The sequence below is a fragment of the Zootoca vivipara genome, chromosome 5, assembly GCF_963506605.1.
Source record: "Zootoca vivipara chromosome 5, rZooViv1.1, whole genome shotgun sequence".
In the NCBI taxonomy this organism is placed as follows: Eukaryota; Metazoa; Chordata; class Lepidosauria; order Squamata; family Lacertidae; genus Zootoca; species Zootoca vivipara.
In genome coordinates this window covers 42,675,816-42,690,859 of record NC_083280.1, presented here as the reverse complement: position 1 = coordinate 42,690,859, position 15,044 = coordinate 42,675,816, and the positions used below count along the sequence as shown (strand labels likewise).

At 47.5% G+C, this 15,044-nt stretch overlaps 2 protein-coding genes across 5 annotated transcripts; one reads left to right on the top strand and one right to left on the bottom strand.

Annotated features, from left to right (window-relative positions):
* Positions 1-266: 266 nt before the first annotated feature.
* Positions 267-5,751, bottom strand: EXOSC1 (exosome component 1). Its single transcript, XM_035133018.2, has 8 exons — positions 5,594-5,751; positions 4,400-4,515; positions 3,180-3,254; positions 2,116-2,204; positions 1,651-1,684; positions 1,080-1,130; positions 896-980; positions 267-667 (listed from the first exon to the last, which is right to left on the bottom strand). Exons 1-8 carry the CDS (start codon positions 5,619-5,621, stop codon positions 561-563), a joined length of 585 nt encoding a protein of 194 aa, XP_034988909.1. The 5' UTR covers positions 5,622-5,751; the 3' UTR covers positions 267-560.
* A 70-nt stretch (positions 5,752-5,821) lies between these two features.
* ZDHHC16 (zinc finger DHHC-type palmitoyltransferase 16) lies at positions 5,822-14,788 on the top strand. Of its 4 annotated transcripts, none has more exons than XM_035132531.2 (11): positions 5,822-6,031; positions 9,043-9,295; positions 9,638-9,832; positions 10,109-10,200; positions 11,540-11,568; positions 12,133-12,266; positions 12,442-12,489; positions 12,983-13,068; positions 13,310-13,433; positions 13,954-14,024; positions 14,283-14,788. In XM_035132531.2, the coding sequence occupies exons 2-11, from the start codon at positions 9,059-9,061 to the stop codon at positions 14,395-14,397; spliced, it is 1,131 nt and encodes a 376-aa protein (XP_034988422.1). In that variant the 5' UTR covers positions 5,822-6,031; positions 9,043-9,058; the 3' UTR covers positions 14,398-14,788. The 4 variants fall into 4 exon arrangements, with proteins under 4 accessions (XP_034988422.1, XP_034988421.1, XP_060130665.1 ...); XM_035132530.2 differs by having other exon boundaries at positions 10,106-10,200; XM_060274682.1 differs by lacking the exon at positions 9,638-9,832.
* Positions 14,789-15,044: the final 256 nt, after the last annotated feature.

Sequence of the window (15,044 nt, the reverse complement as noted above, 5' to 3'; positions counted from 1 at the left end):
CTTTGGTTCTCCCCCTCGAGTGCCTTGGAGCTATCTACTTCAGAGCTTGAGCACTGCCTGGGATCCTGCACACCTAATCACCACCCTTGCTTCTCAATAACATCCTCCAACAAGGGCAGGGGGTTCACTAGATCAAACTTATCTAGGACTAAATGGACCCAAGTTCAAAGGAGGAAGTTAACCTTCTCTAGAGAAAAACTTTTATATAGCCTATAGGTGGTATTCATTAAGGATAAAAAAAACAGAACTGCTTATGGCTCAGAAAGGAAGAATGGAAGACAGTTTTATTTGTCCTTTACCAGGTGTTAAGATTAAAATCAGGCAGGAAAGACAGGGAAGAGTTGGTTGGTTTATAAAACAGTACAACAGTTAAGAGGAATCAGGAGTTGTCATCAACTTTTCTTTCCCAGACCATTCCAGAAGCGAAAGTGGCCCAGCTCTGTTTTGCACACTCATAATCTGCAACAGCAAAGGAGGCTGCTTCCATGCCCCACTAAGCTTGCAAGCTGTAGCAAAGCCTCTCATGTACTTGCTGTGCATCTTTGGGCATACATCAGTCACTACGTCTGCAGAAACTGGGGCTGTACTCTGGCTACCTTGCGCAGTTCCTTGCTATGTGTACTGGGGCACTGCATTTCACACCAGCTGATTGGCACCATCTGTACCCCTGAAATCAGAACAGAAATCTATAGTTACACAGACACACTTCCCAGGGAAAGAAGGGTTCCTCCACTCATTAAAGGTGCCTTGTGACCACCCTGAGACCCCCAGATATAAGTAGTGATGTTACTAATGCTGCTTCCTTAATCATACATTTAAGAGGTCCAGAATATGTTGGCATGTTCAGTAGATTTCAGCATTATGTACAACCTGCTTGGAACAAGACTGGTCTTACCTGCTTCACTATGAGCCACCACTACCCCCAGCTCATTTTCCGCTGTTGTCAGCAAATAGTTGGACTGTGCATCACCCAGAGAGATCTAGCCCCACAGGTTGAGTTAAGGTGCAATACCTAAAGATTTCTCTTCCAGCTAGCACATACATACATACATAGCACATAAAGGAAGAAACAAGGATACAACTTTGGCCAAAACAATATCTCCTGGGCGGAAACTCTTGTAAACTTCTACCTGTCACCATGCATGAGGTGGGAAGGAAAGAAAGTGTGAAAAGCAAAATACTGAGACAACTTCAAGGGAAAGTGTGCAGTGAAACATGGCCGATTTGAACACGAAGAGGACATCCATCAGATCTTGTGCTAAGATATCATTTATCTAGAAACCACAAGCCTTTTCTTCAACAAACGTACAAAAAGAGGCATTGCTAAATATCCTCTTGCCCCCACAAGGTTTTGCTCTTCCTCAGGTAAGTTCCCCCAAGAGCAGTAATGATTTTATTATTATTTTTATCGCACGGTTTTCTCCAATGAGCTCAAGGTGGCAAACCCACTTGTCCCCCTCTCCATACTGTCTTCACAGCAACCCTGTGAGGTAGGTTAGGCAGAGAGATGGTGACTAGCCCAAGGTCTCCCATGTCCTAGTCCGCCACACACATGTATGTATTCGTGCCAGGAAGAAATGCTCCTGGCTATGCGCATTAGGTATACTACCTATTCCCATCACATGTAACCAAAATGTTTATTCCACTGACCTTGTCTTTCTCTGTAGCTCTGACATCTTCTCTCCTGCAGCAGGAGAAGAGAAGGTAAGAGTTCACCCTAGTCCTCCTCTCCCTCCCCTAAAAGAAAACTGACTATACTGACTCAGCTATAAGCGATTGCCAAAGAAGCAGAAGCAGCTTTTGGAGGAAGAGTTAGCTAGTTTAGATGAAAAACCAAAAAGTCTGAACATGAGGGCAAGCACTTTACTGAACAAAGTAGATCTGGGTCTTGCTTATGCCTAGACAGATGACTGCCTGGGATTCAAACACTGCCTTGGGTTCCACCACAAAATTATATAAATGAAAGGAACATAAATAAAACAATTCCCACTAGCGCTCAAGTGCTAATGCTGAGAGTAAAACAAAATATTTATAAGGGCTGGCCTTTTCTCCTCTTTAAAAGCGCAGACACCCAACACCTCAGAAGAAGCCCCCACAACAAAGTTGTCTTCCTACCGGATAGTTCCACGGAATGGGGATTTTAATGGCGTAGAGCCAACATACAAGATGTGCACCTTGGCAAAACGAGAGTTAATGCTGCAAACCTGGGTGGGAATATTGGGGGTGGGAAAAAGGGGAGAGAAAACCATAACTGAATTTCAGATTAAACAAATTGAACGGAGCAATCACAGGGAACAGTAACTTCAATGCCTCAGCAATTCCCCCTCCCCTTTTTCCAAGTAACAAAAGTAATTTTAGGATTGCAGTCGGTGATGCTTTCTGCTCTGTGGAGGAGAAAAATCAAAGCTAGTTTTTGAGATGAAGTACGTGCTTCTTCCTTTCCATCAACAACACTTTGTTCTGGCAAGGGCAATGCTCGCAAGATTTATATTGGACTTGCAAATGAAGGAACTTGGGCTTCTGGTATTCAGGGCCTGAACAGACCAAGAGCCCTGATATTTATTACTAGGGGCTGAGCTCCTGCTCACTGCACTTGCCAGCTACACCCACCCACTTGTCAACCCCCCTCCTCTTATGCCTCACCAAGTCAACCCCTCCCATTAGAGCACATCAAACCACCACTACCTGGTCCCATTAGTTTGCCCTCAGCTCACCTAGGCTTCCATCCCGTCTCTCTCCTCCAATTCTCTTATCCTCTGATGTTGCTAAGGCCGAAATGGTGTCACTGGAGAGACAGGCAGCAGCAGAGCAGGATGGTTGCTGGGCTGCTGCCTAACCCTTCCTGGCCATTCTTCCATGCCAGACACCTGCCTCCATCTCTCTCCTCCTACCACCTTTGTCTCATCCCCCAACACTGCTGTGATGGGCAAGTGGCTCTCAGAAGTCTGTTGTCACACTGTAGTTTGCAGTGCCACCAGCCAAGCAAACTGCTGTGTGAAAACATCCATACCATTTTATTATATATAAGACATCTATATCCTTTCCCCGCAAAGCTAGTCAAGGTTGCAAACATGGTTCTCCTCTCCATATTATCCTCCTAACAACCCAGTGAGATAAGGGAGGCCAGGAGTAGATGAATGAAAGACAATTCTACTGTGCCAAGATAGAAATGAGGTTACCTTGCACGTCACTGTAGCTCCCACATCAGGAAGAAGCTGAGATTCCACGTCCCGCATCACAGAAACCACTGGGAGCTAAAGAGAAGCAAAAAAGACTAGTCATGATTTATTTGATGCATTGCTTTAGAGTGGTGCTCATCAACCACGAGTCCTCAGGTGTGGATGGACTAAAACTCCAATCAACCCCATCCATTTTATCCAATGGCCAGGGATAATAGGTGTAGTTCAACAAATCTGGGGGACTCATGGTTGACAACTACTGTCTTACAAATGTTAAGATGACACTATAAGACAGGACTACAACCCCCATCATCCCTGACCACTGGTCCTGTTAGCTAGGGATGATGGGAGTTGTAGTCCCAAAACATCTGGAGGGCTGAGTTTGCCTATGCCTGCTATAAGATAACCATGTCTCAAAACTTCTTCTGGATTACCGGCTGATCGTACACCACTTCTTCTTCCTCTTCTTCTTCTTCTTCTTCTTCTTCTTCTTCTTCTTCTTCTTCTTCTTCTTCTTCTTCTTCTTCCTCATATTTATTAAATTTGTATACCGCCCTATACCCACAGGTCTCAGGGCGATTCACAGGATAATATAAATGTAAGCATCTAATCACTACAGGTGCCGCAGGATATATTTCAGGCTTTATAGGGTGTCATGCACCATCCAGTTCACATGACATAAAGCTTACCTGCCTTCTTGCACAGACCCATCTCCAGTCAAGAATCTGTGAGACCCAGAACAGCTCCACAGCTATTCACAGAATCATACTGTAGAGTTGGAAAGGACCCTGAGAATCATCTAGTCCAGGCATCCCCAAACTTTGGCCCTCCAGATGTTTTGGACTACAATTCCCATCATCCCTGACCACTGGTCCTGTTAGCTAGGGATCATGGGAGTTGTAGGCCAAAAAATCTGGAGGGCCGCAGTTTGGGGATGCCTGATCTAGTCCAACCCCCTGCAATGCAGGAATATGCAGCTGTCCCATACGGAGATCGAACCTGTAACCTTGCCATGATCAGCACCATGCTCTAACCAACTGAGCTATGTTGACTCATCCAAGGTCACAGTTATGCACTCCCCACCTCCCCAAATCTGTGACTTGGTTCCTCTCTTGGTCCTACACTATGAACTAGCACTGCTCACATCAAAGCATTCTGCCCTTGCAATTCCCACTACACCACACCGTCATACTGTTGCCCAGAGGTTGCTTCAATCTCACCATGCCATTCTCACTTTTCTTCATGAGACAACCAGCCAAGGAGGCATAGATCGAACCATGACGGGTGTAGGTGCCGCTTCCGGGGGTTCCTTCCTCTAAGCTGCAGAGTCTCTCTCCTGCAGGACAGAATGCAAGTCAAACATCTCATTGCCTAGAGTTGACTGTCCTCTCAAACAGTTAATACACACAGCAGGAGAAGCTGTCATAGTGAAAAGCAGGAACTCATGTACCCCCAGCCCCATTTATTGACTCTCATCATGCTGTTAACAGGTGCGTATCAAACATTAAAAACTTTCCTATGGTTTAAAATGGGGGCAGGAGGGAGAGGAGGCACAAATCCTAACATTACTCAGCTGCGCAACTGCGTTGCAGTTTGCCACTGCTGCCATCCTGAACACGGACTGTCCAGATACCTCTCCCGTTGAGCTACCTGGAGTTATAAACATGGACCACTTATAAACGCCATCTCCAACTCCTCAAAAGATTCCATCATTTTTCTCCGAAAAAATTTACACATCATTTGGGAAGACAGGTGAACTAATGCCAGTGTACTGGAAGAAGCAAAGATCACCAGTGTTGAAGCAATGATTCTTCAACATCAACTTTGTTGGACTGGTCATGTTGTTCGGATGCCTGATTATCTTCTTCCAAAGCAGCTGCTCTATTCCGAACTTAAAAATGGAAAGCGTAATGCTGCCTGGTCAACAAAAGAGGTTTAAAGACTCTCTCAAGGCAAATCTTAAAAAAATGTAGTATAAACACCCGACAACTGGGAAACACTGGCCTGCGAGCGCTTCAGTTGGAGAACAGCCTTTACCAAAGATGTCATGGCTCGAACTCAGGACGAAAGGGAGAAACGTGCTAAGAGGAAGGCAGGCTTGGCAAACCCTCACCTTGATCAACTCCCACCTGGAAACCTATGTCCCCACTGTGGAAGGACATGTGGCCTCCACAGTCACTTACGGACTCACTGTTAAGACCGTATTCATGGAAGACAATCATACTCGGCTACGAGTGATCGCCAAAGAATGATCGCGCGACTTCGTTTCTGCACCCAGCCATGACGCCTCCCACCCATAGCTGCCAAGTTATCCCTTTTTTTAAGGGATTTTCCCTTATGCTGAATAGGCTTCCTCATGAGAAAAGGGAAAACTTGGCAGCTATGCTCCCACCCCAGCTCTCCCAGTCACCCACCAGGGACGCAGTACCGCGCGGGAGCCATCTCGCCCCGGGCGAGTCTGAGCGGCGGCCTCCCTCGCGGGAAACGCGCCTTCCGAAGTAAGTCTCCTCCACCGAAAACGGGGAGCTGAACCGTTGTCTCATTGGCCAGCTCTGCTGTCACATGACTTCCTCCCCGCGCGCATGCTTTCCTCCCTGGGCGGAAGAGCCTTTAGAAAACGGGGCGTGGGCAGAGGGATAACCACATAGGCAGAGGGCGCGAGAAGACCGTGCGAAGCGACGCGCAGTGGGTGACGGGAATCGTAGTTCCGCTTAGCGCTTGCGGCGTGGAGTCGCGCATGCGCAAGCGTGAGGGTGGTCAAAGACAGGGAGCAGGATGCCTCGGTGGATGCGGTAACGCGGGGAGCGGGTTGTAGTCTCGGTTTGACTACACCCTGATCATGGCAGCACCAGGTAAGGCGAGGGGGAGCCCTCTGACGCGCGGTGGTCCTGCGGTGCATGCTGGGGAAGACCTCGTTTCCCCTGCACGCTTCGGGAGAGCCTGCTCTGTCGCCGCCGGGTAGCTCCTCTTCTCCTTTGCTGCTTAAGGGCTTCGCCTGTTTGCTAAGGCTCCCGTGCCCGGTCTGTGAAACAAAGCTGGGGCAGGTGCTCTTCGCTTTCGCAGATACTGCTTAGCAGCGTCCCGAATGACTGCATCCTTGGAATGCACGTTGGAACAGACCTTCCCCAAGAGGCATGGCTAGAGAGCCGCTGAACTCGGTAGACACGCGCCTTCAGGTCCCTACGCCTCTACAGAGCTTTCGTGGGATGGATACGAATGGTGCTTTTTTTCCCCTGTCCCCACTCCTCTCTGGGGTTTGTTCCCGCGACCGCATCTGGGGTTGTTATGCCTAGAGCAGGCGAGCTGGGGCTCACTTGGAGGTGGAGTTTTAACCTCAGCTGATCTCCTTTTTCTTAGAAAATGTAGTGGAGACAAAATCCCTTCCCCCACCCCACTGGGAGCCTATTGACACTCACGCAGGTCCCGCTGTCTGATAACCATCTCGGTGGTTAATCTTCCCTTGTGTGACTTCTGCTGTTGCTGCCATCTGCTAGAGGGGCAATGCTGCCTTCAGAAATCACCCTTAATCCGTGCTCAGGAAGGATGCCAGCTCTGCTCAACTGGCCGAGAATGGGCCGAGCTCTGGGTGCATGTGACTACTGGCAGGGACAATGTCTCTCTCTCTCTCTCTCTCTCTCTCTCTCTCTCTCTCTCTCTCTCTCTCTCTCTCTCTCTCCCTCCCTCCCCTCCCTCTTTCTCTCTCTCTCTGTGTTATTTTCTGCTGTAATGTCAACACAGACAGGCTGCTGTGTGTCAACACTTTTATCATCCAGCTGCATATGAGCTGGTATACTTTGCCTGAAAGCTTTAATTTTGTCTCTAAATATATTGCCTCATGAAAACTAATTATGTGATATTATTATTATTATTATTATTATTATTATTATTATTATTATTATTAAATAAATCTCAAAGTGGTTTACAACAACGCATTCTGTTGTGAACCAAGTAAAATAATCTGTTTGCCTTGGGGGTGGGGGAGAGACCTGGAGGTGTTCTTGCTATTTATTTGGCTACTGGGCAGAGTGCTGCAGGAATTCTGCAACATGTTGCCCAATTTTACCAAAGTTTCTACAGCAGCAGAATTAAGAAGACCCAGAACTATGCTGATTGCTGTCCCTCTCCTCTCCCATCCCTGTGAAAATACATTCATGTGTGAGAGGCTGTGAAGTATTATTATCTCTGTTTAATGTGCAGCTATAACTTACCCTTAGATGAACCAAAATAGGGTCACTAGGTTTGTGTTCAGACTAACAACAAGGAATGTACTCTCTTCAGAGCACTAGAACACCTTTTCGAGGCAAGTAGAATTTGAGTGGAGTGAGAGGTTGCTGGTACAGTAATATGTAAGTGGAGATTGGGCATAATGGTTGCTGCAGAGTCAGCCATAGGCCTACTTCCCTAAGTTTCTATGCACTAAAAAAAAATTATTTGATCTCTCGACAGTGGTGCCAAATTCCTTTTTAGGTCTCTTTGTTTCATTTCTGCACTATGACCCCCTTACTAAGTTCCACCTTGCTGGTACTGTCACCACCCCTGAGGGGTTCGTAGGGTCACATTCTTGGTTAATATTAATTGGCCAAGATCAGCTTTCTCCAGAGCTGGCCTAGCTCAGGTTCCCTCTTGCTCTTAGATTAGCTGCAGCTTGATGCTGGAGTTCTGCAAGCAGGTAAGTGCCATCATTTCGTTCCTCTTCTTTTATCATTTTGGCCTCCTTAGCCCTGCTAGCTTTAGTAGACAGGTCTAAATAGGATTCCCCCCCAAACTGAGGCAGAGATGTCAAGGGGATATGCTGAACTCTCTCAAGACCAGGACTGGGTTTGGGAAGGTATCACTGTGGCTCCCCACCCCCCTCTTGCCAGTCAATTCTTTCCCAACCCAGAAATATTTTGCAGAGATGAAAGGATGCATGGGAGCAAGGATTCAATCCTTTCCCTCCCTGCATGTCAGTTCTCTAAATCTCATAGGTGCTCAGCTCTATATGGGCTTGTCTTCCATTTTGGAAGGGTCCATCCCTAACTCAAAGTATGCCCCCTACCCTTAAAATTCTGGGCCACACCACAGCGAACAACTTTGGGGAAAAGGCACTGTATCCCTGCCACTCATGAGATGCCTGGTTTCCTCAGTCATTCTTTCTCTCCCTTTGCTATGAGAGCTGAAGAAGAGCCTGCTGGATCAGGGAATGACCTGTCTAGTCCACCATCCTGTTCTTACAGAGGCCGACCAGATGTATGGGAGGAACCTGCAAGCAGGACCTGAGCACAGAAGCCCTTTCCCCTTCTGCAGTTTCCAGCAACTGGGATGCAGAAGCTCCCGACCCTGGAGGCAGAGCATAGCCATCATGGCTAGTAGCCACTGATAGCCGTTTTCTCCATCATGTCGCAGTGACAATTGGGAAAGGAAATCCAAATGCAAAGTTCATAGATGTGCCTCTTTGGCATTTGGGGTGATCTGTGTGCTCTGGGAAATCTCTTGCCCTTTGAACTCGGTGTATATGCATTCACACAAAGGAGCCTGGGTATTCCATCTTGGAAGATAGATAGGCAGGAGAAATGGCAGAGCCACAGAGGAGACACTTTCAACTCTGGGTGCATTCTACTAGCTGTCATTACTCACACGGACAGCAGTGGGTGAGCAAAACCTTTCCACCAATGCCACACTGGAGTCATCTGAAGGGAGAGTGACTCCTCACCCTCAGCACTATTCTGTGATCAGCCGTGACTCTTCCACCTTCCTACATCCCTTAGCATCATGATGCTGGAGCAGTAGACTCAGCTGCTGAATATTTGGCACCAAGCCTTTGCCTTCCATCTAAACCTGGTGTCCAATATCTACTTAACACTGCTTCTTCCTGTCTCCACAGGCTCTGAGTAGCAGGGATGAGGAGCCGCCAGAGGATGTACTCCGCTGTCATGCGCTTCTTCTTGAAATGCCTGCGGATAGGTCAGCGGCGCCGGTTCTGGCTGACTAAGCATGTGGGGCAGCTCTGGCTGTACGGGCGCCTCTGTTTGCGCTCCCTGGTGTACAACTCCTTTGCTAATGGCGACACTGCTCTCGACGCCCTCTTTGAGCCCATCTACTGGCTGGTGGATCACGTCACCCGCTGGTTTGGGGTGGTGAGTATCTCAGGAGGAAAGGCAGCAGAGTGCAGCTTCAGGCCTGCTGGAGACATGTTTCGCTCTAGGAATCAGAGTTTGAGCCCCGGGCTTCAAGCCACCATCAAACATCTAAGCTGGGCAAAGAGATACATGACCTTGCAGATGTGGGGGGAGATGGCACTGATGCTTCGCTGAATTCTTTGGTGGTCCCCTCGTGCTGCTGTTTTCTTCAGACTAAGGGGAGACCAAGTTGGGTTTAGGGTGGGGATCCATCCACCAGAGACATTCCTCCATTGGAAGGGCTGAGACTTGTCTGCAGTGTGTTGGTGGCTCAGACCCTTCCCTCTTCCCCCTCAACAGGTGTTTGTGGCTCTGGTGATCACTCTGACCAGCTCAGTAGTGGCCATAGTGTATGTCTGCCTCTTGCCACTCGTCTTGCAAACCTACCCCCTTCCTTGGATCTTCTGGCATTTCATCTATGGTCACTGGAACCTTGTCATGATTGTCTTCCACTACTATATGGCCATCACTACTCAGCCCGGTTTTCCTCCACAGGTAGGGTAGAGGCACCAATATCTCTGATTTCACTTTTATTAAGTTTATTTTTTAACACAGAGATCCATGGTAGGACATGATTTCCTACCACTTCTTCTTTCATTGGTGACTCTTACACAGAAGGTTATGGACAAAGGGCTGATCTCGAGTTGCCGCTGTGTGCAAGCTCCAGAGGGCCCATGTCCAAATATGCTTCACCCAGTGTGTTTTGGGTTAGTGTAAGGGCAATGACACTCTTGCAACCACGCTAAAGGCTACCAATGTTCCTTCCAGCAGCAGTTGAAGAGCGATGTCGCTGCTGTCTCCATCTGCAGGAAATGTATTTCCCCGAAGCCTGCCCGGACCCACCACTGCAGCATCTGCAACAGGTGGGCATTCCCCTTGTATCAGACCAGTGTCACGTGTGAAAACCTGAACCCTTTAAAGATGCTTTTTGGGCAGGCAGATAACCAGAGTCATTTATCTTTCACATTGTATGTGAGCATGAAATGTCTTGTGGTAGCTGGTGTAGAATCCTGTGTCTGGCAAAGACTCCTGAGAATTATAGAAAGCTTTCTGAACTCCATGTTCCCCTTTTGGCATATACTTCTTGTGATTCTCTCTTATATTTCCCCCAAATATCCAAATACATGTTTCAGAATAAAGCACGAGAATGCAGGAAGCATAACTACTTGACTCATTGCACACTTTTGTGATCTTCATAATTTTGGATATGGAGTGAGAGTTTCTTCTGATGCAGAATTGAGATGACAATAATAATCTGGGCATAGATGAATTGTTGCCTGTTTCTCATGCTGAAGTCTTTGAGTCCCTCTAACTCAGGAATCCCCAAACTGCGGCCCTCCAGATGTTTTGGCCTACAACTCCCATGATCCCTAGCTAACAGGACCAGTGGTCGTGGAAGATGGGAATTGTAGTTCAAAACATCTGGAGGGCCAAAGTTTGGGGATGCCTGCCAGTCTAACTCTTTCAGTTGAGATATAACCTGTAAGAACATCAACATAGTTTCTCTGCACTGAAAAAGAAAGTGCAATAAATAGAGGAGGAGCGGCATGGGAGGGAAAATAAAATTGTTTGGTTTGAATAAATTAGGCAAATATGAACTTCAGACTGCATATGTCTGTTTTGCATAATGTCTGCTACCTGTGGGATTAGGGATAAAGGACTATGCAGAGCTTTGGAAATGCTGCTCAGTCCTCCTCCTCTTTGAAGTTTCTTTGCTTTCTCCACTCAAACCTTTGGATTTATTTCCCAAGCCATAAAGGTTAGAAACTTGCCTTTTTTTAATAAAAGGAAACATGGTCAAGAAACTAAATTCTGCCAAATGCTGTGTAGCCTTGGGGTGCATCTGTGTATCTATAGACTATATGCATCTCTACCTTTAGGAACACCTGCAAGTTTGTGCAGAAGTCTCCTTACACTAAGGTAACATTGCCAAAGACTGCAGAGGGCTTTGCATTGAGGCCAGTGAGCAGCCAGTACCCAGCTCTCGCCAAGCAGCCTTCAGCCGGTCTCTTGCTTGCATGCACATTAAGGGATCGAGTGGTGACTTGTTCTTGCCTTGTGTTGCTGCACCGTGTCATGTTCCATAGCTGCATCATTTCCTTAATATTTAAGCTGTGCTGCACTGTCAGCAACCCCTTCTCCTTCTGTCTCATCTCCAGTGTGCAATAGTGCCCTAATGCAAATGCTATTTCCCTTCCACAGGTGTGTGTTGAAGATGGACCATCACTGCCGTATCCTTTTGCAGGCCCATAGCTGGACTGACTTGGGGATCTCTTGTAAGGTCACTTGTCCCAGGAACGCGATGATATATGCAAAGTGATAATATATATCCCCAGTGAAAGTAAAGGATGTCTTGAGATTAACTGGTAAGGGGATAAACTTGCAACATCGAAGAGGAAAAGGGCAGATCTCCTGTGAGGCATGTCTCAGTCAATGTTTTAGGAACAATCAGCCGCATTTCAGAGGGGGCATTCCTGTTTCAGCACCAAAGCGAAATGGTTCTTAGGCCAGAACTGCTGTTCCTCCTATGCGAAGCATCATCCCCTGTTCTCCTTGGCTGCTGGGTTATGGCTTTATTAAAGTGTGTCCTGAGTAAGCAGATCTCCTCACTCCCCCAAATTGAAAGGAGCAGCAAAACTGGGAGGAGCCCCAACAGGTGGCATGATAATCAGAGGATCAATTAAATCACCAGTACGGTTTGGGTGGGAGCTCCAGAATTGGCTATCCCCTGTTACAGGGTGAGGAGGGTTGGAGATTTTTGCCTGCCTGTACAGACCTTTAACCCCAAGGGACAGCATGGCTGAACAACTGCGTGGGGCACTTCAACCACCGCTACTTCTTCTCCTTCATGCTGTTCATGACCATGGGATGCATCTACAGCAGCGTCAGCGGCTGGGACCTATTCTGGGAGGCCTATGCTGCCATTGAGGTGAGGTTTCTGGCTGAACTGGGGTCTGGGCACATGGTGGCATGGGAGGGGGGGTGTGCTTTCTCAGTGGAGGGGGAGGGGCTCTTCCTCCTGGCCTGGAGAACTGCACGAGGAGTTACATAGGCCGAGGAGAAACTGAGTGTGTGTAACTGGCAGCCTCTTTTCCATCCGATAGAAAATGAAACTGCTTGACAAGGGGAGACTGCACGTGACAGCCAATCAGGTGGGGTACCTGCTGCTCCGCTGCTCAAGTCAGGGACAGGGCAGAGCATGGCAGGGGAGCTTGCTGCTCTGCCCCAGGAATTGACTCTTAAAGCCGTGGCTGTGACTGCTCAGATTCCCTTTCCTGGGCAGAATCACTCCTTCCCTTCTTCCTCCTAAGGGAGCCCAAGCCTATTCATCTGCGGTTGGTTGTGCCATCGAGGGGAGGAATTGTTTGCCAACTGGCTAAGTTACGCTGTATTTTGGTCTTCCAAAAGATAATGTATGAATGGGGAGTAAGGGAAGTGAGTATTGAACCCCAGTACCCATGCTCTGCCCCATCGCTGATTCATGATCAAGACCCTTGCCTCTCAGGAGGTGTCTGTCTTGTGCTGTGCTGTCTGTCCACCCATTTGTCCTTGAAAGACCTCCACATCTCATCGGTTTGGGGTCACAGCATCCTTCGCTGCATCCTCACATCTCTGGCCACCGCAACATCTGCTTTTTCCTTGCAGACTTACTCTCAGACACCACCACCCACCTTCTCCTTCCGCCAGCGAGCTTTCCACAAGAGTATAGTCTATGCCTGGGTCCTCTGCAGGTAACTGATCTGGTTGTTTGGTGCTCATGGGGAAGAGGAGGGGCAAGTCTCTCCGGAATGCTTTGAGAAAGCTGCCAAGTCAGCCTCCGGAGCACAGAGCTTTCTAGCTATCTTATTCTCTGCTCTCTGCAAAAGCCTCATCCAGCTATCAGTGAGAGATAATAAGCAACTTGCTCCAGCTATTTCAGCTACTTTGTGTTTGTCCATCCGCTACAACATTCCTCTGTTCATTTCCCTGCAGTTCAGTAGCCTTGGCACTGGGCGCTCTCATGCTCTGGCATTCTGTCCTCATCACTCGTGGTGAGACCAGCATTGAAAGGCACATAAACCGCAAAGAAAGAAAGAGACTCCGATTGAAGGGCAAGGTGAGGAGGGCAAGGCTCAACCTTCAATTGGGGGGGGGGATGGAGGCAGAACAGCTGAGCACACCTATTTGCTTGATGTGTGTGTCACGCTAGAGTTCCATCAGTTCAGGGTGTTTAGTTAGAAAAATACCTAAAACAGGGCCTTTTCTCCTGCAGCCCCTTCCTGTATAAACAAACTTCCTCTTGAGTTGACCCTGTTATTCTCCGGCTTCCAGAAAGCACAAAACTATTTTTAATCAGGCATGCATTTGAATATACTTTTTCTTTTAATATTTTATTTGAATTAATTTGAATTAATTTAATTTTAATTAATTATATAGAACTCAGCTACTTATAAACAGGGATACTTTTTTCAGGGTATGATTCCGTTGCACTTATTTTTGACCATTTGAATAATTCTGAAGTTTGACTGTAGTCAGATTTTCCCAAGAGGGGTTGCTATGCAGAATGGAAATATGAATAAATATGCTAGAACCACCTAGCAGAATATAATTTCATGCTACTTTTCCATTTGCTCTAGGTCTTCCGAAACCCATACAACTATGGTCCTTTGGGAAATTGGAAGGTTTTCCTGGGTGTGGAGACACAGAGGTGAGAATGGGAAATGTGCAACTGGTATACTCTACATCTGCCCTGTCTTTTGGATAATAGGGTGGCTGGGATTAGCTAGATCTTGATGAAGCAAGGTACCATTAGCACAGCTGAAGCTGCTTATTTTGCATTCCACAGTAATGCTGTAGCCCTCTAGGTTCTCTGTAATCTGGAAAATGCTTGCTCGGAATATACTAGCAAGCCTGTAAATGTCTTCCTGTGTTCCATTTACTCATTGAAAGATGTTCTCTTTTCTAGGCACTGGGTCACCCGAGTTCTACTACCCTCCACACACAGCCCCTATGGATCTGGCCTGACTTGGGACACTCCACCCTGCATTGTGCAACAGAAGACTCCTCTCTTGACAATTTGAGTTCGATAAAGGGCAGAGTTGACCAGCTGCTGGAAGACTGGAAACCACAGGCTGCTTTCAAGGAGCAGCACAATGGACAGCTTAGTTCCCCGAGGTGCTGGTGACCTCACATGCCACAATTGCACCAGCTGCAGCAAACTGCTCCAGCAGTCTTAGGATGAAGGTGAAAAAGCCACCCCCCCCAGCTGCAGGCAGCTGCGGTGAGACAGCCATGTCTTGCCCACATAATCCAGCCTATGTAGGATGAAGTATTGGTATTCCTGGTAGTGGTGGAGGAAGGAGCAATATGCCCCCCCCCCATCTCAGGCCCCTGGCTGGTATGCCAGGGTCTTGTTACTCTTCCACTATGTAGGCAGGGATTTTTTAAACGGAAATAAAAATCATTTTAATATGGTGTGGCATCAGTTCCTCTTTAGCTGAAGAGAAGGGAGACAATGGTGGCAATATCTTAAGAAACTGATTGATCTCCCTGTAGCTCACAACTGTCTTTTCATAACAGATTCCAGGCAGTGTACAAGACTAATGCTGCTTTTACAGATAGCTGTAGGTCTTAAGAGATTTTGTTGGTCCCGGCCATTAGGTGTAAGGCCTTGGGTTGAAGTCTAAAAATATCTTTCAAAGGCCACAGATTGTCCCTACTCTTGTAT

Coding starts and splice junctions, on each gene's coding strand:
- EXOSC1 (XM_035133018.2), bottom strand. CDS start 5,621: ATGGCTCCCGCGCGGTACTGCGTCCCTG. Junction 2,205..3,179: donor GAGCTACAGTGACGTGCAAG/GTAACCTCATTT, acceptor ATTCCCACCCAG/GTTTGCAGCATTAACTCTCG. Junction 1,685..2,115: donor CCATTCCGTGGAACTATCCG/GTAGGAAGACAA, acceptor CTCCTGCTGCAG/GAGAGAAGATGTCAGAGCTA.
- ZDHHC16 (XM_035132530.2), top strand. CDS start 9,059: ATGAGGAGCCGCCAGAGGATGTACTCCGCTGTCATGCGCTTCTTCTTG. Junction 12,267..12,441: donor AGGCCTATGCTGCCATTGAG/GTGAGGTTTCTG, acceptor TCCATCCGATAG/AAAATGAAACTGCTTGACAA. Junction 12,490..12,982: donor TGCACGTGACAGCCAATCAG/GTGGGGTACCTG, acceptor TTTTCCTTGCAG/ACTTACTCTCAGACACCACC.